The sequence below is a fragment of the Jaculus jaculus genome, chromosome 13, assembly GCF_020740685.1.
Source record: "Jaculus jaculus isolate mJacJac1 chromosome 13, mJacJac1.mat.Y.cur, whole genome shotgun sequence".
NCBI lineage: Eukaryota > Metazoa > Chordata > Mammalia > Rodentia > Dipodidae > Jaculus > Jaculus jaculus.
The window spans coordinates 640,524-665,502 of NC_059114.1; the positions used below are offsets into that span (position 1 = coordinate 640,524).

Here is a 24,979-nt window from a genome sequence, read left to right on the forward strand (position 1 = left end):
CCTGACAGCCTGAATTTGGATCCCAGAACCTACATAAAGCCTGGACACAGTGCTAACACCCAAAGTTATCCTCTGACCACAGGCAGGCTGTGACATGCACATGCCCGCATTCACACACAACACACACTCCCCAAATATACAGGTACAAAAGAATACAACTCCTGCAAATGGGCAAAGAAATCACAGTGCTAACACCCAAAGTTATCCTCTGACCACAGGCAGGCTATGACATGCACATGCCCGCATTCACACACAACACACACACACACACACACACACACACACACACACACACACACACCAAACATACAGGTACTAAAGAATACAAGTCCTGCAAATGGGCAAAGAAATCAGGGAACAAGTTGCTCTTCAGGCATTAGAGGAACTGCCCCTTTGTCCAATTTTGTGAGCTTTAACAAATTTTTCACAAAAGTTCCATTACCCAATAAAACCTTCACACCCCATTGTGGCTGGCCCTTCCTGTGCCTGCAGCTCTTGGCACCAGCTGATTCTTTGTCACAATGGCTCTGCCTCTTCAGAGTGGCATGTAAATGGAGTCCCTGTCATAGTGTCCTTACTCAACACCATGGGCTGGAGGCTCCCGTCCTCACCTACGTCAGCACTTCCGTTTCATTGCTCAGTCGTGCTCCACAGACATGGGTCGTCACCCACCTGCTGAGGCACACCTGAATCTTGTTCCAACTTGAGTGGAGGCTGCTATGGCTTTTGGGCACATGTCTGTGTACTTCCATCCTCTTAGTAGATGTCCTTACTCCAAGCCTTGCCCAACCAACTCAATTAGCTGCCATGCTACAGGACAGGCCCAGGAACACTGCTGCTCACTACCAGAGTGACCTGACCCTCAGGCATGGCAGCTCTGCAGACCTTTGTGCCCATCCTTAACCATGATTCCCCACTGCTTCCACCCCATAGAGTCCTGGCTGTCCTCTGGGCATTGCCTCCCTGTGGAAACATAAGCCCTTCTGTGCAAAGGCTATAACTCTTGTCACCTGGCAACAGTGTGAAAGGCCCCAAGATTTACTCCAGCCCTGATGCTCTGCAACTTGTCGCCCTCCTGTAAGAGTGATCCAGGCACATCCTAACCCCTCCAAAAGAGCTAGGCCCCACTAATTATGAAGCCCCACACTGAGGGAGGAGGTGACTGAGAAGGAGACACTGTCAGATCACAAATGGCCAGAAAGGACCTTGAATCTGGGTCAAACATAGCCTTTCCCTTTGCAAGGAGGCCACTGGAACTTTCCATGATCTTGAGGATGACAGTGGTGTGTCATTGCAGACTCAGCCCCATGTGTGGCTTGATAGACATCTTCCCTTCCAGAGCCAGAGGGACCTGTCCAGGGCAGGACCGTCTGTAGAGGTTGCATGCAGAGGATGACACCAATAGCCCTCTGCCCCACAAGACCAGCGCTAGCCTTCTCAAGCCCTCTGGGGCCACAGCACTGCCACCCTCGGGCACCAGACCTACTGACCCCATTTGGGCAGCCCTCCAGCAAGTGTGGGGCCACATGGGCAGGAAGAGGCCCAGGAAAAGGGCAGTTCTCACTGGACATGACAGGTCCATGATAGGTAGGACTGGGGGCTCCTAAGATCACAATATTTAGAGCTGAGCTATCTGCTGGCCCACACTGTGTATCTGGCAGTGTCCACTACAAGCCTCTCCACTGTGACACCTGGGCTCAATGGCTCTCATAAGGAGCTATCTGCTGGGGTGTTAGGCAGTATTTCTGGCCTTTGCATATCAGCTGACAGACAGCCAAAGTGTCCCAGGCATTGCCAATCATGGGGGACAAAGTTCCTTCTATTAGAAACCATTGGTTTAGAGCCAGGGAGAAATTGGTTAATCCAAGATGAACACAATGACTTTTGCATAGTATTACTGATACTGGTTTTTAAATATTGTCAAATATACATAGAGGATTGGAGAGATGGCTTAGCAGTTAAGGAGCTTGCCTGTGAAGCCTAAAGACCGAGGTTCAACTCTCCAGTGCCCAACTCCCCAGTAGGCTAGATGCATAAGGTGGCACATGCATCTGGAGTTCATCTGCAGTGGCTAGGGGCCCTGGCACACCCATTCTCTCCCTTTCTCTCTCTCATATAAATAAATTAAATAATTTTAAAAATATATATAAACACAAATCTGGGGGATAGGCAGATCTCTCAGTTGTAGAGTATTTGCCTAGCATGTGCAAAGGCCTCAGGTCCTATTTCTAGCACCGCCTAAAACAAAAAGGCTTGCCATGTAAGCTAAGGACACTACAAAAGGGTGTGGTAACTAGAGTGCCACCTACCTTGAGCATTTCTAAGGTAAGGTTTATTGGTATTGAGTGCATTTACATTGTTTTCTTCTTCAAACTCCAGACGCATGCACCACCTTGTGTATCTGGCTTATGTGGGTACTGGGGAATCAAACCTGAGTCCTTAGGCTTTGCAAGCAAGTGCCTTAACCGCTAAACCATCTCTCTAGTCCCCGAATTTACATTTTTGCCCAAATCTCACCATCACTGATCTCAATAATTTGCCATCTTGCAAAACTGTCCTCATAAACAGGCCCATTCTCCCCTTCTCCAGACATTGTATTTTCTGTAAGTCTGAGTAATAACCCATAATGTGTATTGTATAGAGGAAGCCCTTTTATTTTATTTTATTTTATTTTGGTTTTTCGAGGTAGGGTCTCAGTCTGGGTGCAGGCCGACCTGGAATTAAGTATGTAGTCTCAGGGTGGCCTTAAACTCACGGCGATTCTCCTACCTCTGCCTCCTGAATGCTAGGATTAAAGGTGTGCGCTACCACACCCAGCAGCACTTTTGTTTTATCTGCTCATCTGTCAATAACCATGTAAGTTTCTTCCACCACTTGCTTATAGTGAGTGATGCTGCTACAAACACGGGTAGACAGATACCTATTGGAACTCCTGTTTTCAACTGTTTGGGGAATGCAACCAGAAGTGGTACTGCTGAGCCATTTGATAATTCTGGGGTGAATATTTTTAATATTTAAATTAATTTATTTGCAAGAGAGGGAATGGGTATGCCAGGCCCTTTAGCCACTGCAAACAAACTCCAGATGCATGTTTTCCCTTGTGTATCTGGCTTCCATTGGTACTGGGGAATTGAACCTGGGTCCTTCAAGCTTCACAGGCAAGTACCTTAACTGCTAAGCCATCTCTCCAGCCCGTGAGGTGAAGGAACCCCCCCATACTGTTTTCCTGTGCAATATTTTAAACCTGTACCTAAAGTACATAGGGTTTAAATTATTCCATATCCTCATCTACAGTTATTATCTGTTTGGAGTTTTTTTGGGGGCGGGTCTTGCTGTAACCCAAGCTGGCCTGGAATTCGCTATGTCTCAGGGTGGCCTTGAACTCCCTGCAATCCTCTTACCTCTGCCTCCTGAGTGCTGGGATTAAAGGTGTGTGTCATCATGCCTGGCATTGGAGTTTTTGTTTTGTTTTGTTTTTTATTTTCTGTGTGTGTGTGTGTGTGTGTGTGTGTGTGTGTGTGTGTGTGTGTCTGTGTGTGATCTCTCCAGCTCTGTTTTTTTAAAATATTTTATTTATTTGTGAGTGTGGGAGGAAGAAAGTGGGGGTGAAGGGGCACACCAGAGCCTCCAGCCAGTGCAGACAAACTCCAGATACATGTACCACTCTGTGCGTCTGGCTTACATGGATACTGAGCAATTGAACCTGAGTCCTTTGGCTTTGCAGGCAAGAGCCTTAACTGCTAAACCATTTCTCCAGCTCCTCCATCTCTGTTTTTTTTTTTTTTTTGAGGTAGGGTCTCACTCTAGCCCAGGCTGACCTGGAATTCTCTATGTAGTCTCAGGGTGGCCTTGAACTCACTGCGATCCTCTTACCTCTGCCTCCTGAGTGCTGGGATTAAAGGCGTGTGCCACCACGCCCGGCCAGCTCTGTTTTTTGTTTTTTTTTTTTTGTTTGTTTATTTGTTTTGTTTTGTTGTTTTTTGAGATAGACCTCACTCTATAGCCCAGGGTGGTGTGGAACACACTATGTAGCCCAGGCTAGACTTGAACTCATGGTAATTATCCTGCCTTGGTCTCCTAGGTTGTTTTGTTTTTGCAGACCTGGGGATTGAACTCAAGGCCTCTTATGTGTTAGGCAAGTGCTGTACTACTGAGCTCTATTCCTAGCTACAGGTTTGTTTTGTTGTTGTTGATTTAGTAACAGCCATCTTAATGAGTGTGAGGTGGTATTTTATTGAAGCTTAATCCAGGCTTGTTGTTCATCTAAGCCATTTTCTGAATGTACCTGTGATAGGATCTGTGTCTTTTAGACTCTAAGGCCTTTGGAGGCAGACACATGCTGGGAAAATCCTGAATTGGTGCTGGAAGGAAACTTGGATGCTGAGGGCCGAAGTTCTGGCTTAGCTCAGAGCAGTAGATGGAATCAGATCTCAGGCCCACTAGAAGCTGTGCCTCTTCTGAAGGCTCTGTTGGGCAGCTACCAGTGAGTAGGGCAGGGCTCCAAAGAGTAGGTACTGACTGGGAAGTAGAAGTGACAGGTATGTGATGGTTTCCTGGGCTAGGAGTGGCAGGGGAGCCTGTGAAGTGGGTGCTAACTGTGGGCCTAGCACCTCTTGTGAATGCTCCTGCTTCAGGGAAGGCCAGTCACCAGAGGGAGGAGGGAAGAGGCCTTAACCATGAATGCCCGGAGAGATCTGGAGCTGGCAAGACAGAGCTATCCCTCGAGGACAACAAGGCAGAGGGCCTGTGTCCCCAAGTCTACCAAGCTGTCTCATCACAAAAGAAGGCTGGAAAAGCACAGCCTAGCAGCTCCCAAGACTCGGCTGTGTGATAAAGGTCCCTGCTACTCCCTGAAGGGGCATACTGCCTTAGGGGAGGGGTACAAGGTGTGGTCTGTGTAGCCAGGTGGGCAAAGAAACACAAGGGGTTCTGGCTGCCTTCAGCACCCTCACCATGTAAAATCACAAGAGAACCTGGGGAAAAATTTTTAGGGAAAAATCTCAAAAACTTGTTGGGATAAAAGGTATGGAAAATTGGATAGATGTACCAGTGGTTAAAGGTGAACACTTGCTTGCAAAGCCTGTTGGCTTGGGTTCAATTCCCCAGAGCCCATATAAGGTTGGATGCAAAGTGGTGCATGCATCTGTGATCCCAATACAAGTACAAAAATGGGAGGCAGAACCAAGAGAATTCAAAGCTTGTGGGCCAGCTATTTCCTTTGCAGTCTGGCATTTCTTCTTTTGTTCTGTCTCAAAGAAGGTAGCATACAGACCACTCAAAGTAGTCCTTTGACCTCCACATGCACATATCATGTGTGTAGGCACACATGAAATAATTTTTTTTCCAGGTAGTATCTCACTCTCTAGCCCAGGCTGACCTGGAATTCACTATGTACTCTCAGGGTGGCCTTGAGCTCACAGTGATCCACCTACCTCTGCTTCCCAAGTGCAGGAATTAAAGGTGTGTGTCACCACACCTGACTTTGAAGTAAATTTTTTAAAAGTCATTTTTATTTGTTATTGATTTTCAAGGGGGAGAGAAAAATGGGCATGCTAAGGCCTCCAGCCACTGCAAACTCTAATGCACCTGGCTTTACATGGATACATGGGCTGTCAGGCCTTGTAAGTAAGCATGCATAACTACTGAGCCATCTCTCCACCTAACTTAAAAAAAAAAAAAAAAAGAGCCAGGCATGGTGGTACACGACTTTAATCCCAGTGGTCAGGAGGCAGAGGTAGGAGGATCGCTGGGAGTTTGAGGCCACCCTGAGACTCCATAGTGAATTCCAGGTCAGCCTGGACTACAGTGAGACCCTACCTCAAAACACAAAAACAAAAACAAAACAGCAAAACTTAAAGATAAAGGTGGAAATGGGGTGGGAGTTTTGAGGTGAATAGCAGGGAGGAGTGAGGAGGAGAGAGGGTGGTTTGGGGAGGGAGTCCTGAGAAGTGACATGAGCAGTCATGTCTCAGAAAGGCCGCTGCAGAGCTGAAGCCAGGGGGTCTTGGCTATAGGGCAGACCAGGAAGGAAGCAGAGCTGGAGGAAGGGAGACAAAGTGGGCACCTGAGCAGTGGGAAGTTACCAAAGGGCATCCTCAGTACTGTCCCTGTAAGAAAGAGAACAGCGCAGCTCCTGCTACCAGAGCGCAAACCACGGCCCCATGATCCATTGACAGAATATCTCTGGTTCTGGTGTTTCCCACACACGCACCTGGCAGCCTTATACAGACACAGAGTCTCTAGACTTAATCTGAGGAGCCCATCTGGTTTGAAGTAATACAACAAGCAGGAAAGGGGACTGAATCAAAGGCACCATGGGTGGTTTGGGAAATGTGGAGAATGTGAGATGTAACACCAAGAGGAAGGCCCCATTGGCATCACAGAGCTTAAGAGTAGCCCCCAGGCCAGGGGCCCGTTCCTATTTGCTCTGGACCCATGACAGGATGTGAAGGGGGCATGAGGGGTGAAGGAAGAGGGATAGGGTGAAGCAAATGCTCTGGCCAAGCCCAGCTGGAGGAGGAGAGGAAATATAAACATGAAGGTCCCAGTGCCCACAGCTTATGTGGAACCCCGCCATTTATGCATGCCCAAGCAGCACCACAGCATAAAGACGATATTGTCGAAGAGAGCCTCCAGACATGTCCTCCAGGCATGGGCTACACCAAGGGCACTGCCACCATGGGCCTCATTGCTCTTCTCCTGGAAGATTCTCCTTGGCTATCCCTCTAGACTCCCAGGTGCCAGGCCCTGCTCCCTCCAGCCCATGCTGGGCAGCTGTGGCAGTGTGGGTGCTCTGGTGCTCAGGCCACTTGGGCCTGCAGTGTATCTGGAGCTCAGTGCCTCATCCTGCACGCTGCCATCACAGGGGTCCCACACCCTCCTGACTTCTCCCGCTGGGGTAAGGAGCTAGACCTGCAGAATAGCAGGGCTCTCCTCCCCTCCACAGTGGCTCCCAGGCGTCTGTAAGCACTCTCATCTCGTCTAGCAGCTTAAGGTACTTTTGCTTGTATTGTAAATGCCTTCCTAGGGGAGAACTCAAGGCAGCATAGCACTCCCACCCTTCCTTAGCAGCACTATTTGCTGAGCAGGCAGTGTAGGGACCCTTGGCGGGCTGTATGTGGCTTGTCCTGTGCTGCTTAAGAGTGATCTATTTCTTGAGTTGGATTTTCTTGTTTTTCTGAAGGGTTTTGAGGCATGAATAGGAGTATGAACTCTGGCCCAACCTAGGACTCCTGGGAATGATTCTGGGGGAGGCAACAGTTGGGGTGTGGGTGAACAAGGAGATCAGGTGGAAAAGACCCTCTATCCCTGCACAGGACAGCATAGCAACCCCTAGTAGAGAAGCAACATGGCTGTAGAGGAAGCTAAAGTGGGAGGAAACTACAACTCTCTTATGGGTTTAGGCTGTTCATTGCCATAGCCATCACCATAAATAAAGTGGCTAATTCACAGTGAACACTTCTCTCTGTTCTGAAGGCCAAGATCAGGGGGCAGAATGGGCAGTCAGCCACATTCTCTGTATCTTCACATAGCAGAAGTGAGGGGCCTCTCCGCGTCCTCTTTTCTAGGGGTACTAATCCTGTTCATGAGGTTCCACCCCCACAACCCAGCCAATCACTTCCCAAAGGCTCTACCTCCACCATCACCTTGGGAGGGAGGGACACAGTCAGATCTGTCATCACAGAAAAGAAGCTTCTAGAAAGCCACTTCATAGGGGTACTCACAGGCTGTCCAGAGGCAGCTGCCCACTGTGTGGTCAGCCCCACAGGTGCAGCAGCCAGGGCAGCAGCTGGCAGGCACTCAGCAAGTGCTTGCTTAAGGAATGAATGAATGACGAAAGACAGCATAACAGCCTTTGGAACATACCAGAAGCTGTTTCCGGCTACACTCCTTTCCTTTACCCCCATTACAAGACCTCACCAGATTCATCTCTGCAGTACAAGGGAGAAGCCCCAGGCTTTCAGGGGCTATTACCTGGTGCACAGTGGTGACCATAAGCACCTGGATGTCCAGCACTAGGAATAGGCTGGTGGAGACCTGAAGGCCTAACTTTATGTAAGTCATAAAATATAAGCAGCCTTCTGTGGTGGCCCAGTTCTCCATCTTGGTTGGCTGGTTTAGTGCGCAAGGGCATCTACAAGGCCAACGAGTTGCTTGTCCAGGGTCCCTGCCTTTTGTGCTGTTTTCTACCCCTATTTACAAGCATGAAACCAAGGACAGTTCACTTCAGCTTTAAATAACACTACAGCAGAGGTCTCTAATGACAGCTCGTCTCACGTCTGCTCCCCGACCCCCATACCCTGAGTATTGAAAGAGTGTGGGGTGGTTGCATTCCATTAGGGAGAGGGTAGCCTTAGGCTGCTCATCGCCCTCTGCAGGACAAATCTCAGCCCGCCACTCCAGAAGACACAGAGTCCCTGACCTCCCAGAACGAGGAAGGACTTGGTGCCAATGGAGAATATGCTGCTCTGAGCAGGAGTCCACTGTTACACGCAAAGAAAGGCTTGCAGTTAGGGTGTGGTGGGGGCAAGAATCGGGAATGGGTCTCTACAGCTGCCCCTAAGAGTGTGTCCCTGCAGCCGTGTCCCTGCTGGCCACCTGAGCAGACATTGCAAAAGACTTCATGCCCTGGTACTAGATGACCTTGAAGGTTGGGGAAAGGACTGGTCACCCAGCAGGGGACAGGACAGGCCTAGGGCAGATAGATATTTAAATGCCTGGGTGTGTGCCTGGAAGAGGGGCGTCTCAGCTATATGGCCATGGAGGAGGGATAAGCCTGAAGGCTCAAGAGGCAGCTACTGCCGCCAACACACTCAGACAGAACCAGAACGCCTGGGATAGAACCTGGCCACACGCATTTCCCGTTCATCTTGTGCACAAGCCAGCCTTGTCACTGGCCAGCAGTTAGCCCTTCCTGCTGGGGCATAGGAAGGGAGGGATCAAAGGGTTCCTCTGGCAGCCTCACTGGTGTTGAGTTCATGGGGAGAGGTCTCCCAGCCACCTGGCCTGGGAAAAACCGCTTCACACACAGGTTTCAAGATGACTCATGACCACTGTCATTGTGCCCCCATCCAGGCCACTCTGTGGTGACACACAATGAATAAAGTCAATAAACGGGAAAACGCAGGCCTGGGCTGCGGCCAGGCTAGCGGAATGCTAGAAGAGCAGAGCTGCCTGTTTTTGTCTTTCCACATCCCATCCCTGGCCTTATGGACAGGATGTTCTCCATGTTCTCCATGACCATTATTCCCTGTTTGAGGGACCGGTCCTAGAAACAGGTCAGGGCACAGGCACAAGTCCTGAAATAGGGACAACCACAGGTGCGGAGAAATGGAAGTAAAGGGCAGAATTCACATCTGGAACTGGCACCCCAGCCTGGGAAAGATAATGCAGGCAATAGGGAGAAAGCCAGGGGAAGAAGGCAGGAGACGGGACAGCGAGGATTGGGGAGGGTAGGGGCACAGGCTGCAGGGGCCCTGCTCCCCTTCTCTGCACACCCCGCCCCCTGCGGCTAGGAGACCAAGTCCCGAGCTGCCCAAGCGCAAGCTGCTCACATCTCCCCGCCACAATCTAAATGGGTACAAATGAATGGACACATAGGCAGCTTCCAAAAGAGACGAAACCGTTTTATGTAGTCGGCACCGGATCGGTATCTACAGTATCTACACATATCTACACGTATCTACACCGCCTGCAGGCAGGGCTTTCTCGGGTCGTCTACGCTGCAACTGCCGGTCTCAGGGAGAACAATAAATATCACTTCCTTTCCTCCTCGGGCCGGGCCGGGTGCTTTGGCACTGGCAGGCGGTGCCCGCGGTCCTGGGGCTGGGGGCCGCCTCTGCTTGCAGTCCTTGGGGTGGGAGGACCCCGGCGGCTTCGAGGCCGGGGCCGGGGAGCCGCCCGCGTGGGGAGGACGTGTCCTGGGGTGTCCCTGGGGCCCGCGAGGACGGGCGGGCGGCTTATCTGGGGCAGTAGTCGTAGGAGCCGGGTGGCGCGGCCCCGGCCGACGAGTACATGTTGGCCGCGGCGGCGGCGGCGGCGGCGGCAGCCGGGCTTACGGCCGGGTGGTGGTGGTGGTGCGGGTGCGCGTGTGGGTGGTAGCCGTGGCCGCGCAGGCCGGGCAGCGGGTAGGGCGCCGGCCGGCTCTTGGCCCCGAGGTAGTGGTCGTAGGCGGCGGCCGGGTACTTGTAGGGGTGATGGTGCAGCGGCTCGGACGCGCCGGGCGCCTCCAGGCGCAGCTCAGGGTGCGGGGGGCTGGGCCGGCCCCCGGGAGCGCCGGGCAGTGGCACGAGGCCGCCGGCGCCCCCGGCCCCGGGCAGCGCGGGGCTCAGCACCCGCGCCAGTAGCTGCGGAGGGTGCGCAGGGTCGCCGAGCATGGGCGGCCCGCCCGCGTCGCGATCGAAATCTCGCCGGGCTTCGGCCACGTCTGCGGGCAGAGCCGAGGGGTGAGCACGGGAGCGTCGGGAAGACTCGCGGGATAAAGCCCACGGGCGAGGCGGCGCGTCGGTCCCGGCCCCGCCAAGCCGGCCAAGCCCTGGCTCCTGAGCGCCCACCGACCCCGGCCCCGCCGGCCGGCCGAGTCCCTTGCTCTCCAGCGCCCACTGCCCCCGGCCCCCGCCGACTCCCCAAGCGCTCCCCGGGGGCCCTAGCCTTCCACTGGCGGGCGGGCGGGGCGCGCGGGCGGGCGGGGCGCCGCCGTCGGGCAGGCGAGTGCGCGCTTGCCCACTGCCGCGGCCGTTGTGCAACTCGCGAAGGCCGCGAGCGCCCAGGGTTGCAGGCGGGGCCGGGCGCGGCCGCCGACCTGAGGCTGAAGGCGCAGGGGCCAGAGGCCCGGATCCCACGACTCGGATCCTACCTTTCTCGGCGCCATTGGGATGCGTGGGAGAAGCCACAGGGTTCCGCGAGCGTGCAAAGGCGCTCATGAGTGGCAGCGCACCAGGGCGGTGGTTCCGAGGCCTAAGGAACCGGGGATGGGTTATGGCAGTGTCCAGGCCACATACCCAGGCATGCACCCTGTTTTCAGAGGACGCACTCACCAGTCCTCTGGGTCGCAGTCCCGGAAGCCTTTGGCGAAGGGGTTACTGGCAATCTTGAGCTGCGTGATCTGCAGAAAAGCCAATATGAGCAAGCAGCCCAGAGCCCTGCACCCTTGGGCCACCGACCTCCACAAAGGAGGACAGGGGAATGTGACAGTCTCAGGCAGATGAGCATCTCTATGCTGACCACATGTGGCCCTCTCCCCAGTACATGTCAACAGGCTGTGTGGGGAGCACCCAATCTCTAGAAGACCCCTTTGCAGCCCCAAATAAATGACTTGAGCCTTCAGCTGGATGGGAATGTGGTCACTTCCGAAACACACACACACACACACACACACAACTGAGCTGGCGCCCTAGGAATCTGAGTAAACCTCAGACCAGGCCTCTGATGGGGGAGTTTCCGGAATGGTTTGGAAAACAAACTTTCAGGCTACAATGACAATTGCTGCTACAGGGGTCAAGCTGATATAGGAGGCTGGGTCCCCAGTGGAGGGAGAAGGCAGGGGTGTGTCTGTCCCTGGGACCCCCCAGCATGCGCTCACCCGGTGGTTCTGGTAGGCAGTGACTGCAGTGAAGCGCGTCTCCTCAAATACAAAGGTTTTGAAGTTCTCCTCTGCATATTTCTCACTGTCTTTACGAGGGTCCACATAGACAACATGGAAGCGGGGCTGGTATCTGTGCATGGAGTTGAGAATAATCTGAAAGACAAGTGAGGGATGATTCCAGCTGATGCTACAAGTGGCAAATGATCACGATGCAGTCCCCAGTGATTGCCCCCAAGGCCTGCAAGAGGCTGTTAGCTGTAAGGCAGAGATCAGCCTGGCAGGAAAGCAGCCTTCCAGATCAGGATTCCACGTTTCCCATGCAGGGACCCATCCTTTCCAATTAGAGGAGGGTGAGCCCTCTCTGAGCTGACGTTCGGCGCCAGCCCTCCCAGCTCTGCCTGTGTCCATGCCGCTCAAGTTCTGCCTTTGCCTCTGGTTAGTGGAGACTCTGACACCCCTGCCACACAAGCAGCCCGGGAACCAAAGAGCTGCTCACATGGCCGTTGTCATCCAGCAGATTGTTGGTTAACTTGAGCTTGTCGAAGGACACGATTTGTTTCATCCACTGTGCACCCTTAGCCGGTGAGTCCGGGTGGTAGTGCACACGGCCAGGTGTGGCAGGATCTGCCTTTCCAGCCACCAGCCAGGAGGAACTGTGGAAGGCGTACCTAGGAGACACCGGGGAAGTGGGGTCAAGCTACACTGTAGTGAACCAAGAAGGCCTTGTCCATACACGGGCAGAGTAAACTCTGAAAGTGCCTCTGAGGAGTTTCCTCACCTGCTTGTGAAATCAAGCTTCCAAAGTAACACGGGCTGGATGGGGGGTTGTGGAGAAACCAGAGAACTCTCTTTTGCCCCCAACACAAAGGGAGCACAGAACAGGGCCCTATTAAAATGTAGAGAGAAGCCACTCCCCTCTCATTTCGTTACAAGCGGGTCTGCTGGCCCCAGGACACACACATTAAAAAAAAAAGGAGTCTAGATTTAGGTATAAGCTGGACAGTCCGCCTTTGCTTTACTAATTGCTGTGCATTGTCCAGGCAGTTGAGGCCCGCTCTGCATTTTTCCCAGCCACCCCACCTTTCTGGCTAAACTCTGGACTGAGAGTTCTCTAGAGGCGGGGGACATGGACAAAACACTCATGTTTGCCTCTCAGGAGATGCAAAGAAACTGGTTGGTCATAGGACTCCCAAGGACATCAGAGCTGCCTGTAGCCCAAAGTTCAAGAGGTTTCCCTGTGAATTCCTAAAGCACATCCAAGAGAATGAGTGGGGGTAGGGATCAGAGGTCCAAGGAGAGGAAGTGAGGGAGCAGATCAAGAGGGGCAGTGAGAGCCAGTACTGGTGCCTGGGAGGACCCAGTCACAAAAGAGCTTCCCAGGACACCCTTCCCCCAAGCACACCGCCTGTCCAGGTGATCCCCAGGCCTCACTCACCGGTAGCGCTTGTCATCCACCGGCACAAAGTCCATGAGTAGCATGTAGTCCGCCATGGGGTCCATGCCAAAGAGCTTCACTTGGAAGGTAGGGAACATTCGCCTGGGATGGGAGGGGGGCTCTGATCACCTCAAGTGGAGGCCTGCAGTACTGCCCTATCTTGATTCCCCTGGTCCTGACAGGCCCTCATTTGGGTTTCTCTATCTGCCTGTTGTGTTCCACCCAACTCCTCCATCTCAGCTGCTCTAACCCAAAGAAGGCCCATTCCCAACCACAGGCAAGGAGGCAGCAGGCAAGCCCCATGCTCTCTGAATCACAGAAACAGCGAACTCGGCATGGAACTGTAGCCCCACGACTCTTCTGCCTCCTTTGACTGTAGAGAAAACCTTGCCCAGCGGATTCCTTCGCTCCCAGGACCTAGCCTCTCCACAGCCAGGCGCCTGAGACCCAGTCCCTGGGCTTTTCTGCCCTGCGTGGTCTCCCAGTTTGGACCAGGCAGCTCCCACCCGGCTCCAACAAAGTGAAACCGGGTAGTCCGTGGTTCTGAGTCCCTGCTGCCCTTTCAGTGGGAGGTATGCTGCTGTTCTGCAATTCCTTAAGCAAAACTGACACCTCTGAGCCCCAACCTCTACTCTCAGGACCTGACCCTATGCTAGAGTCTCACCAAACTTTCCACAAGACACGGCACGTTCCTGTTTCCGCCAAGACGCTGCTACTCGGGGAGGACTCAACATATGCCTTCACAGTTCCCCAGTTTCCCTCTCCTCCCGTTCCAGACTTAGTGCTCTTGAAGGGACATTTCTGTAGCCCCTGGATGGGCCACGGGCCAGCTTTGGCCTGGCCACACTGCAGTACAACCCACTGGGCCCTGCAGAACAGCACAAAGCTTGGCCTTCTCTTGCCTTTCCCACTGTCTCCTCTCACAGACAATTGTCTGCAGGCAGTGGGAGCTAGCCTTTCAGCTGCCCAACTCAAAGCCTCTTTAGGCTCGAGGGTACTGTGAAATACTGGGTAAAGTCAGCCTCAGGCAGAGCCTATGTCGTTTTCTTCAGGAGGAACAGCAAAGAGAACCTGGAGAAAATTTTACAGAGCAACAGCATAGGACAGGCCCCAGATTTCCCTGGGAAGATTGCAAGGCAAGGAAACAGAAACTTCGAGAAGGCTTTGCAAACAGGCCCTGAGCGCTACTTGGCCACGGAACTGGTGTGTACATTAGACACAGCCCAACACCCGCCTTTGTCTACTGGTCAAATCGGGAGCATCTGCAGAACTTGTTCCCCTTCTCTCTTCTCCCTTGGCCCTCAAAACAAATACAGACCAATTGGCAGGCATCTGCCTGGCCCCACTTACGCAGATCTGGACTCACAAGTGCCTGAAATTAAGGCCCAGAAAATTGAGTAGTTCAGGAAACTGACCACAGTTTATTATTATTATTTTTTGTTAAGGGCCTTAATTCTTTCCTAAAATCATCCAGACAATTTGTGGTGTTTGCTCTTGATCTTGCCTTCATAGACTGAACTCAGAACCCAACAGGAGTTTCCTTTGAGGTAGGCCCATTGGGAACCAGCTAGACAACAGGGCCCCTTGGCGGTGACTGCCGGCCCCCGGCCCAGTCCGTTCCCGTCCGGATGCTTTCCCTCGGCGGCGTCTTGGGGCTGCAGAGCTGGAGGGACTGTCCCGGGACTTCTCTCCGTCGCAGGCGCCATCCCCAGTAGCTGTCGCCGGAGCCGGGACAGCCGGGAGCAAAGGCAGCAAGGCCCTCGGGAGCCCGCAGGTAGCCGGACCGCGCCCCCCCACCCGGCTTCTGGCGTACCCGACCTGGGCTTAGCACCCGAGAGTGGCAGCGCACAAGCGGGGAGGGTCGCGGCGCGGGGAGGGGCGCCCTGACCTGCCGGCTTTGGTGACGATCATCTCGGTGCCCAGCTGATTGAACTCGTCCCACAGCGCCTTCATCTCCAGCTGCACGCTCACGCTGGCCACCTTCGGGTTCTTCTTCACCGGTGCCTTGGCGGCGGCCGCCGCGCAACTAACCCCAGGGCCCTCGGGCTCGGCGGCGGAGCTGGTGGTGGCCCCAGCGACCGGCGCGAACGGGTAGGCGTGTGGCGGCGGCGGCGGGCCCGGGGCGCCGGGGGTGGCCGCGGCGGCACACGAGTCGTAGCGTGGCGGCGGCGGCGGCGGCTCGCGCGGGCCGTAGGGGTCGGCGCCCGGTGACGCGGCGCCCGGGAAGCCCCCCGCGGCCCCCAGGCTGCTCAGGCTGCTGGCCGTGAAGGCTGCAACGTCGCAGAAGTGCGAGAGCTGCGTGAGCCACGGGCTGGACACGGCGGAGATCATGACCCGAGGGCCGCCGCCGCCGCCGGCCCTGCCGCCGAGGTGAGCGCTGTCCCGCGCCGCGGGCCGAGTGGCGGGCGCTGCGCAGCGCTGCGCTGCACGCGCCCCGGGCCCAGGCGCCCCACACCGCGGGCCGGCCCGGAGGAGCCGCCCCGCCCCGCCCCGCCCCGGCGAGACAATGGCCCGCGCCCCTCCCCCGCCGCTCGCCCCTCCCCCGCCCTTCCCCCCGCCGCGGCCCCCGGCCCGCCCGCCGCCGCCGCTCGCGCGGCCCGGGCCCCCCGACCGCCCTGACCGGATCCCCGGAGCGGCGGGCCCGTGCACGGCCCCTGCTCGGCCTCCCGCCCGCGTAGCTTTTCTCCTTCTTGGTCCCAGATTTTCTTTCTCCAATTTCTTATTTCGCTACCTTTTGTCTCCCTCGTTTAACTTTTTCTTCCTCATCGTCTTTCCCTCTTCAATATCGCTTGTTTCTCTCTGCATCGTGTTCTTTTTACCCCATGTCACCCTTTCCCATTTTATTTTCATCACCTTTTGTCCTTCTGTCTACCTTATTCCTCTTACTTCTGTATGTTTTCTATTATTCATGTTTTGCCCTCTTCTTTTTAACAAACAAAACCTGGAGTCTTTCTCTTGTTCTTTATTTTTTAATGAGGTTATTTCAGCCTTCAAGTTTTTCTTCATTTTCTCTCTTCTCTTTCGTTGTCTTTCTTTCTTTGTTTATGTGTCTTTCTTTTATCTTTCCTGCCTTATCTTTTTTTTTCCCCTGCTTTCTTAGTTCTCCCCTCTTAGTCACCCTCATCACTATTTATTTTTTTGTTTTGTTTTTGTTTCCTCCTCCCTTTTCTGTGTTCCCTGACGTTCCTAGTCTCTTCTCTAACCACCTCTCCTTCTTCCTGCCTCTTCAAGCTCACAGCCGCCTCTGCTCTTCTTCCTGGCATCCCTTTCTCCCGCTTTCAGGCCTATGACTAGCTGAATGCCAGTCTCCAAAGCCTGGGCGCCCAGGTTGGTGGGTGGACTGGCTTTGGGGAATGCCCGCCTTTCCCGCCTGTCCTGGGGTCCCAGCTGCGAGGCTGGAGCTCACCCCACCCCAACTCCCTCTACCTACTCCAAGGCTGGGCCTCAGGGCAGGGGGCTGGCGGGCATCCGACGTAGAGGCTGACCGAAGGCTCACCTTCCATGTCCCTGGTGACGGTGCTGAAGTGCATCCCGGCTGGGGATCCTAGTAGCCGGAGAAGTTTCCCCCGGTCAGAGGGCCCGGGGCCCCGGCGGGCGGTGCCCTCCGAGGCCTCGGCTGCAAAGAGAGAGGCGATGCTGAAAGCGCTGGCCCGGACAGACGGCGGGTTCCGCGCGTCCATAGGCACCCCGGCCTGGCCGGCGCCGCCTCCGACTGCGTGCGTTTAGCCGCACCGCGCCCAGCCCAGCCCAGGGGGCCCAGGGGCGGGGGCCTATAGTGCCACTCACAGCGGCCAAGGGCTTATGGCATCGTGGGCCCCCACTAGTTGCAGCCAGTATCGACCCAGAAGCCCAACCGCGTGAATCGCCCTGGAAATTCGGGGTCCTCCTGCTTTCCAAGCTCTCTGCCCCTGGCCTCAGCTCCTAGGGCCGGGTGCGACCAACGCCCCTTGAACATCCCGCTGTTTCTGTGGAAGTTGGGTGTCCCTCTGTTCAGCTAAGCCACCCTCAACGTCTTCAAGCCTAGAGAAGCCGCTATATCCCAGCCCCAGCCTAAGGTGGCAAGGTATCCACGAGGTACTAAGGGGCTGCCTGAGTCCTGCCCTGCCCTTGGCCTCTCTTGCCTCCACCTCCTCCCCGGCGTCCCTGGCACCTGGGTAAGAGAGCAGCTCTGGCTCGCCCGCGGGTCACCGGCTGATAGCCCCAGGACTGCAGAGTCCACTGTTCCTCCGTGCTGCAAGACTGGACCTCTCCCAGCAAATACTCCTACAGGCCCCTTAGATCAGCTTGGTATCCTGGTGGGGACCCGAGCCATGGGACGCCGCCCAGGCCGCGCAGCCCAGGAGTCCTAGCGTCACGCGCACCCGCGCGCGCCGCCCGCCTCTGGCCAGGACGCTTTTACATCCGGAGGGTGGGCAGTGCCCGCTCCTCCGACCTCCCTGCGCACCGGCAGGGCGCAGGGAGGGCCAGGGGCGGGGCCTGGCTGGCCCAGGGAGCTGAGGACACGTCGGAGAAACTCAGGCCGCATGGTCCGGTGCTGTCCCCTCTCCACCGTGCAGCCAGCCTGCCCAAGAGGAAGGTCCAGCTGCTGAGGTTCAGAACCAGGCTGTCATCACCAAACCAAGGCTTCACTAAACTTGTTGTGCCTTGCCTCCACCTAGTGTCTCTGGGGCCCCTCTGGCCAGTTCAGTGTGTCTATGGCCTTTCCGGGTGTGAAGCCTGTAGCCTCTCTGCCTCCCAGGAGCCTCCCTGACCATGATAAGGATTGACAGTCAGAGCTCTGGTTTCCAAGGCCTTTCTGCGCATGACCTTGTAGGCCTTCTGAGTTGTCTTGGGATGGAGTGAAAGGCAGCGGCCTCTCCCCAGGCTGCCTAGTGCTTGGCCATAGAGGGTACAGCTGAGGACTTGGAGTGGAGGAAAAAGGAAGGCCAAGAGTGTAGGGGTCCATATGGAGATGGGACCATCTGTCAGAATGTGGTGTATGAAACTGGACGAAGGCCCTTGGCCTGCCCTCAGCCTGCAACTAGAAGCTTGTGGACACTGTCCCTGTATGGCCTTTGGTGCTAACAGAGACAATGGCCTGTGTTGTCCAGTGTCTGTCATTTCGGGGGCAGGTCTAAGTAGGGTGCACTGTGGGACCACGCAGGGCTGTAGGTCCTGGGAAGAGAGAAACTCTTCCCAGAGCAGTTTATTGCCTCCAGCTCCTCAGAAGGAACCATCCCTGATGGAAGAGAGGAGAGCCCAGTTGCTGGCAGGTGAGATAAGATGTTGGTATATACAGGTAACCATAGTGATGCAGATGATGGCCGGTGTCAGAGGTCTGCTCCCATAGAGGCCCGGTAAAGAGAGTGAGTCCCTGTGTGTGGATGTACAGGTGGGGGCTCCAGCAGGTGCTTTGCATTATGGGGGTACACAGTGCCCCCACATGTGTAACAGCTGAGGTTTATCCTGGGCACCCCTCCCAGTACGCACACCCCTTGGCCTCGGCCAGATGATCCTGCTACTGAAGCCAACACTGAGACAGAAGTGAAAGTGAAAAAAACCCTAGTGCTCCAGAAGACTATGGGTCAGCCCTTTGGGGTGCTATCCTGAAGCTGCCAGACCTTACCTGCGTTGGCAGGGGAAGTGGTCCAGCCTCGTTGTGCTGTGTCAGCCAAGCTTGACCACCTGAGCAGGGTCAACAAAAGCCCCATAGCAAAGACCCCCACGATCAGATGCGCGCTGGGAAGGGGTGAAGAGCCTATTCAGGCTTCGCTATTCGCTATGTAAGGCAAGTCCACGAGAAACTAACTCTCTTCTTAAGAGCTCAACCGCCTCCCGCTTCAACCTGGGATTCTTTGAGAGACTAAAGAGATCCAAAGGCTTGAAGTCCTGAAACCCTGAGACCGCCCAAGTCCCCAACCCATCGCCGAGCTACCGCCTCCGCCGCTCACGGAAAGTTCTTTGGACCTTCTCTCCCTCTGGCGCCAACTCCGAGATCCAGAGATCCGAGCTTCACCACAGCCTGGCCAACCCACCTAAGCGCCTCTTTGCCAGTTGCCGCCCCTCAACTTATGCTTGCCCGCAGCCTGGAGGAGCAAACCCACGCGGTGGCCCTATATCCCGCGCGTGCCAGTTTCGCACCCGAACGAACGAACCAGCGCCTCGCTGCCCGGGAAGTGTTCCTCCCTCACCTGGACCGGCCGCGGCTCCCTTCCGCCTCGCTCCCCCTGCCGGCCGCGCCTTGAGGCCTGGCGGGGAGTCCGCAGTGCACAGCCCGGGCCCGCGCAGGGGGTCGCGAGCTGCAAGATGTGTCTGAATCCTTAGGGAGTGATGCAAGTCTGGGACCCGGCCTGCGCGGTCCGCTCTTCCAGGTGCCACGCAGAATGAGGAGACTTGCTTTTCTCCAAAACCGACGTAGTGAGGTTGGACCCTGATGAGACCATTTACAGGTCCTGAAACCGAGGCTCAGCTTTGAGACTGTCAAGCGCTAGGTAAGGGGTGAGGACCAAAAACTTGGATGAGAGCTGGAGGTTGGAAGGGTGGGATGGCGCTGAGGACCTGGCCAAACTGTTCTTTGCCTTGCCTCTGGGCCTTGCACAGGATCCGCTGTGGGCGCTCGGCTTCACCCCAGCTCTGCCTCTGGACCCTGATGTACTCCGATTCACGCATCCCTTGTATCTTCCAGGAGCGCGGAACCAACCCAGTTCCCAGAGTTTTCTCCCCAGTGCACAGGAGGTGGCCCCTAGAGAATCTCGCTCGCTCGGCTGCCACCCAGCTCCGCCTCCCCTGGGCACACGTGGCTGCCCTAGGGTAGCCGTCAGACCGGCCCCTCACGCCCACCCGCCCCACTCCTCACTTCCCATCCACTGTAAAGACTGCCGCGCCCGCAGCTCAGAGCTCAGTTCCCCAGCCCGGGAAGATCTGGCGCGCAACCTTCGTACGATCTTTGGATTCATGGGCTCCCCAAACAAAATGCACAGGGCCAGAGGGACCCCAGTGTTGGCTTAGGCCACTTGGAGCAAAAAAATGAGCACGGATGGACCCATAGATCGCCGGCACTAGGAGTGGCACCTGGGAATGAGGAGGTGGGGCACGGAGTATCCCTCCTCCAGAAATTCAAGCAAAGAAGGCAGACGCGGGCTGCGACCCTTAGGGCGCCAATGGAGGCACGCAAGGGGACGGGCTTTAGTGACCCGGTTAATTCGTTTCAGGATTGATAGCTGGGAATTGCCTCTAGGGCCTGCCTGGATGTGGCCTCAGGGACTCGAAGAAAGCAAAGAAAGCCTGTTGCCATTCCAGAACCCGCCTGCGCCCAGCCTCTTCGTTGATGCTAGTGGTTCCACCCTAGACGCGTCAAATCTCCAAACCTCGGAGGACAGGCAGCTGGGGTGGAGTTTCGACCTTCGCGGGAGACGGGAGCAGCGGGCGAACCGGGATCCTTGCGCTCTTTCCAGGCTTCTAGCTTCCTAGCAGGCGCTTCCACAATAACCCGTGCCTCTTTGGGGGCACTCCAATGTCTGTTTATTCCCCCCTCCCAGGTCCTGGGCCTGCGAAGATGACAAGAAGCCATTCTGAGTGACCCTCCGGGGCTTGGGCAGGCAAGGAGACTTGCAGCCATGGAAGCGCTCTGGTAGGAGCCACACGTGTGTCCCTGTATCCGCACAATCCACGGTGGGGAGTTGGGCGGGGGCAGTGCCTGACTGTGACTTCAAGCCCCTTCGTCGTCCCCAGTCCCTAAGCAGGGAGAAAAATAGGATTATGATGTTTCAGAGAAGGAGCAGGTTCAGGGTCCGCATCAAAGCCTGGGTCTCAGGCATCTCAAGCGCAAACTCCGTCGGTGTCCGCCAAAAATGAGCGCTCCGGTGACTGGGGGCCGGGGCGGGGGGGACGGGGGACGGACGGACGGTTGATGCGGAACTACAGCCAGAAAAAGAGGGGGAGGGGAGGGATGGGCCTAGGGGAGAGGAAGGACTAGGGGCAGGAGTGGTGAGGCTCTTGCTTCCTTGTTCCCTGGTTTCTTGTGAATATGAGGTTGGTTGAAGTAAACAGCCTTTCTTTCCCAGGGGCCCAGGTCTTTCTGAGACCCCTCTTCCCCCGCTGATGGCTTAGATGCCTCTACTGTTCTTTGACTCTTCCTTCTCTTGGCACATCTTTCTGAGTAGATACCCGCTGCTGAAACCTAACTCCTTACTAAGCCACCCAGGTGTCCTTCTTGGTGTGGGGCCTTTACTGAGACTGCTACAGGTCTGAGCACTACAGGGTATGTCAGACAGCAGGTAGGTCCCCTGGACATGGATGATAATCCCTATGCCCACAGTGGAGTTTCCAGAAGGGACACCAGGGGCTCAAGGTTGTCAAGGTTGCCTGGCCAGCTAACCCTGAGCAGGTCCTTGGCAAAGGCCAAAGATTGGGGAACATGCATGCAAGCCTGGTAGCTTGGTGCGAACCTGTATGGGGGTGATCTGATGTGTCGCTGGTCCCTGATGTTATCACCTGAGACTCTAATAGTGCCTCAGAATTATCGGCCTCCTGTCCTAGGGCAGGGCAAGACCCATTTCAGCCTCCTATTGCCTGGCCCCTAGGGCCCTGATAACTGCAAGATGAACAAAGGGAGACTGGGAAGAGGCACAATAGGAGAAGTGACAAGAAGAGGGGTCCTTACCCCTGTGGCCCTTGTCTCCCTCAGAGCTGAGAGGGTAACTGTGGACAACTAGCCTCCTGATTCTCATCTGCCCCATACACACACGATGGGTGTTATGTTCTGGGTCAAGTGTCCAGGAGGATGGCTGGGGGAGAACCGGTGAGAGGGACAGTCAGGCTGGATGGGTGATGGCATCCCCCACCACCTCTGGAGCACCAGGGCCCCCTGCAGCTTGGAAGTTCCCACAACCCCAGAACAAACAAACAGACAGACAGACTGATGGACAGCCAGGGCCTGGATCCCTCTCCGATTTCTGAGCCTGTTGATTTAGCTGCCCACTTGGTGGGAGAAGCCAGCCACATGGGGAGCCAGCTGTCCATCTTCTGGCTACAAGAGCCCCTGACCCCAGGTGCTATCAGGCAGAGGTGAGGCACAGAGAGGTGGCCGGAGGTGGCCTGTGGAGGGGCCAGCTGAAGAAAACAGCTTCTTCTCTTCCCCTCTGTGGCCTCAGCAGGGGCTATCACACTGTCCAGGGGAAGAGCTAGGCCCCAAAACTCCAGGAGGTGTGCTGGCTGAGGATGAATAGTCAGAAGCCCTGCTAGCAGTCTCCTGAAGTGTCCCTTGGTCTGCAGGGGACCTCAGTTGGATAGATTACCAGGTGCCCAAACTCCATATAAACAGGAACACACAGGCACATACACTTGGGAGTATGGTCATGAGATAATATGTGAGCACGGGCCTACAGACGCACACTGTGTGTGCAGAAGCTCTTCTGGAAATGCACACAAACAAATCTAAGCATATGTACAGGCCTACTATCCACATAGGCGACTGTCAACTTATCTTCAATGATTACAACAGTCATTTTAGGGACTTAAGTGGACTTTCCATTGGCTTCACTTGGATGACATGCTGTCTGGCAAGAAAAAGATAAAATGTTTCAATTCATTCATACAGGCTCTTTGCCAAAGGAGACACAGTCAGGCAGTGGTCTTTGGGCTAATTATTCAGGTCAATGAGCTCTTTCTGGACACTCGATAGTAGAAGAGTCTCTGGTGGGTAATCAGTCAAACAGAACTTTCTAGGTGGATCTATCTGGGATGTACTTTCCATGTTCAGCCCCCAGTCCTGAGTCTGGCTAGGTGATAAAATGAATCAAAGGCTCTGAAGGCCTTAGGGCCAGCCCCTCGCGCCCCCCACCTTAGTGATCATTCCATGTGCCACTTTTTCCCTTAAAGATGCTTAAAACATTAAAATAATCAAATATGGCAAACTTGGAATAATTTTGTTTTGTTTTTGAGGTGGAATCTCATTTATCCCAGGCAGGGATCAAACTCACCATGAAGCTGAAGATGGCCTTGAACATCTGATCCTCTTGCCTCTAACTCTCAAGTGCTGAAATTTTAGGCATGTGTCACCAAGCCTGGCTAAAGATGGAAGATGAGATACCCTCGTTTTATTTTTTTTCAAGGTAGGGTCTCACTCTAGTCCAGGTTGACCTGGAATTCACTCTGTAGTCTCAGGGTGACCTAAAACTCAGGACAGTCCTCCTACCTCTGCCTCCCAAGTGCTGGGATTGAAGATGTGTGCCACCATGCCCGGCTACCCCATTAATTCACATCTACATAGTCACTGTGATGGCAAAGTGAAACTGTGGAGAAGCTCTGGGCATCCAGCTCATGTGTGGTGCGTGAAGATCTGTTCCTGAGGCCTCTTCTACTGTCTGTCTAGTCTTGGCTGGACCTCCAGTGATGCTGGACCTGTCTGCTGGCCTGAACCATAGCCACATGTTTGGTCTGGTCCTTGCCTGTGCACCCAGGGCCTGTGGCAGGCCCATCTTTATCCTCTTATCCAGCATTCCTTTCCCAGGAAGCCCTCACTGGCCTGGAGCTGAAAGCAAAGTGAGCTGTCCCACCTGTGACAGGTGGCAGGGATACTGCTGTCACAGCAAAGATGGGAATGAGGACAAAGGTTCCTAATGGGCAAGGGGTATTGGGTCCCTCTGCTGGTGATTTGAAGAGAGTCAGTACCACCATGGGTTAAGGCTTGGACACAGCAGGGGTCATCCATACTTCTTGGTGAGGGTAAATGTGCTGGACAGGATACCTGGGGCCAGATGACACAAGTAGAGAGGGCAAGCCCTTTAGAATAGGAAGAAGCCTGGGGGAGGGGCTGGGGAGGGGATATAGCCCACTTGTCATAACATGTGGCAGCAGTGAGCCTTACCTTACAGGGTTCTGTGTCAGGGGACACATGCTGGCCTCTCCTGCCTAAGTGTTTTTACCTGAACAATGAGAAGAATGTTGGAGGCCCCAAAAGGTGGATAGAAAGCTCATGTTAGCTCTCATTTGTAGCTCCTCAACTGATATCACCTTGTAGCCACCTAATCTACCTGGACCACCCTTACTGGTCCCCAGCACTGTGAGAAGGTGGCTGTGATCTCTACTGCTCAGAGTCTTCAAGTCTGGTCTAGGATTTGGGGAGGGTGTGTCAGCCATACCTTTCAGGGAAGTCTGATTAGGGTTCCTTTATCTGGCTTCCATTGGTCCATGTGCTTCAATGCAGCCTGACTTTTGCCGGTCCAAGAGTGTGGCCCCAGCCCCACCCTGGCCCTGACAAATCCCTTCCCTCCTCCCAGGCTTTGCTGAGCCTGCTCGGAATTTCTCAAAAGCAAACAAACAGGCAAGCTCAGAGTTGCGGTTTCTAAAGCTCAGATTCCTCGGGTCTGTCTGAGTTGGTGACGGCCCACAGCAGGCTGGATAGGCTCTAGGCTGAAGTGCCAGGTCCACTGTGGCTGGGCCTGAGCAGAGGCCTAGGCTCAGAGAGGGTACTTGGGAATAGTGCTGGCTAGCACATTCCATCTTCTTGTCCCGTTCTGACACCTGGCTAGGAAAATAGGAGGCTGGGCAGGCTGTGAACTACAGGGATAGTAGCTGGTGACAGTGTCTGGGTCATGCAAGGAGATGGGGGCAGAGCTTCCCAGGGAGGTGATCTGAGGTGGCAATCAGGTAGCTTTGCTGTTGGGGCAGCAGTAGGGCAGGACTTGGGGGCTTTGTGGGAAAGTGGGGGTGGGATAGAGGGTTAGATTGGGAGGGGCCTGCAAGGAGAAGTAAGCGATGGTGGAGGGAGGGAGGGGGGTCTTGCCAGGTGGTCTTAATCTCCTCAGTGAAATAGGAGTCCTGGGGCGGGTGGGAGAGATGGGATCTGAGACAGCTGCGGGGAGGGGGACGGCTTGACAGCCCAGGGGCCCCAGGCCTGAGCTCTGGCCTGCTAGGCCTTTTCTCCAAGACCCTGGTCCAATATCATCCACTCCTACTTCTGCTTTGCTCCAGAGATTTCC

The 24,979-nt window shown here is 55.1% G+C and overlaps 1 protein-coding gene across 1 annotated transcript; it reads right to left on the minus strand.

Annotated features, from left to right (window-relative positions):
• Window positions 1–9,959: 9,959 nt before the first annotated feature.
• On the minus strand, window positions 9,960–16,699 carry Tbx1 (T-box transcription factor 1). The gene is made up of 8 exons (XM_045132947.1): window positions 16,516–16,699; window positions 14,908–15,289; window positions 13,020–13,121; window positions 12,081–12,252; window positions 11,582–11,737; window positions 11,037–11,104; window positions 10,856–10,956; window positions 9,960–10,426 (listed from the first exon to the last, which is right to left on the minus strand). The coding sequence occupies exons 1-8, from the start codon at window positions 16,697–16,699 to the stop codon at window positions 9,960–9,962; spliced, it is 1,632 nt and encodes a 543-aa protein (XP_044988882.1).
• Window positions 16,700–24,979: the final 8,280 nt, after the last annotated feature.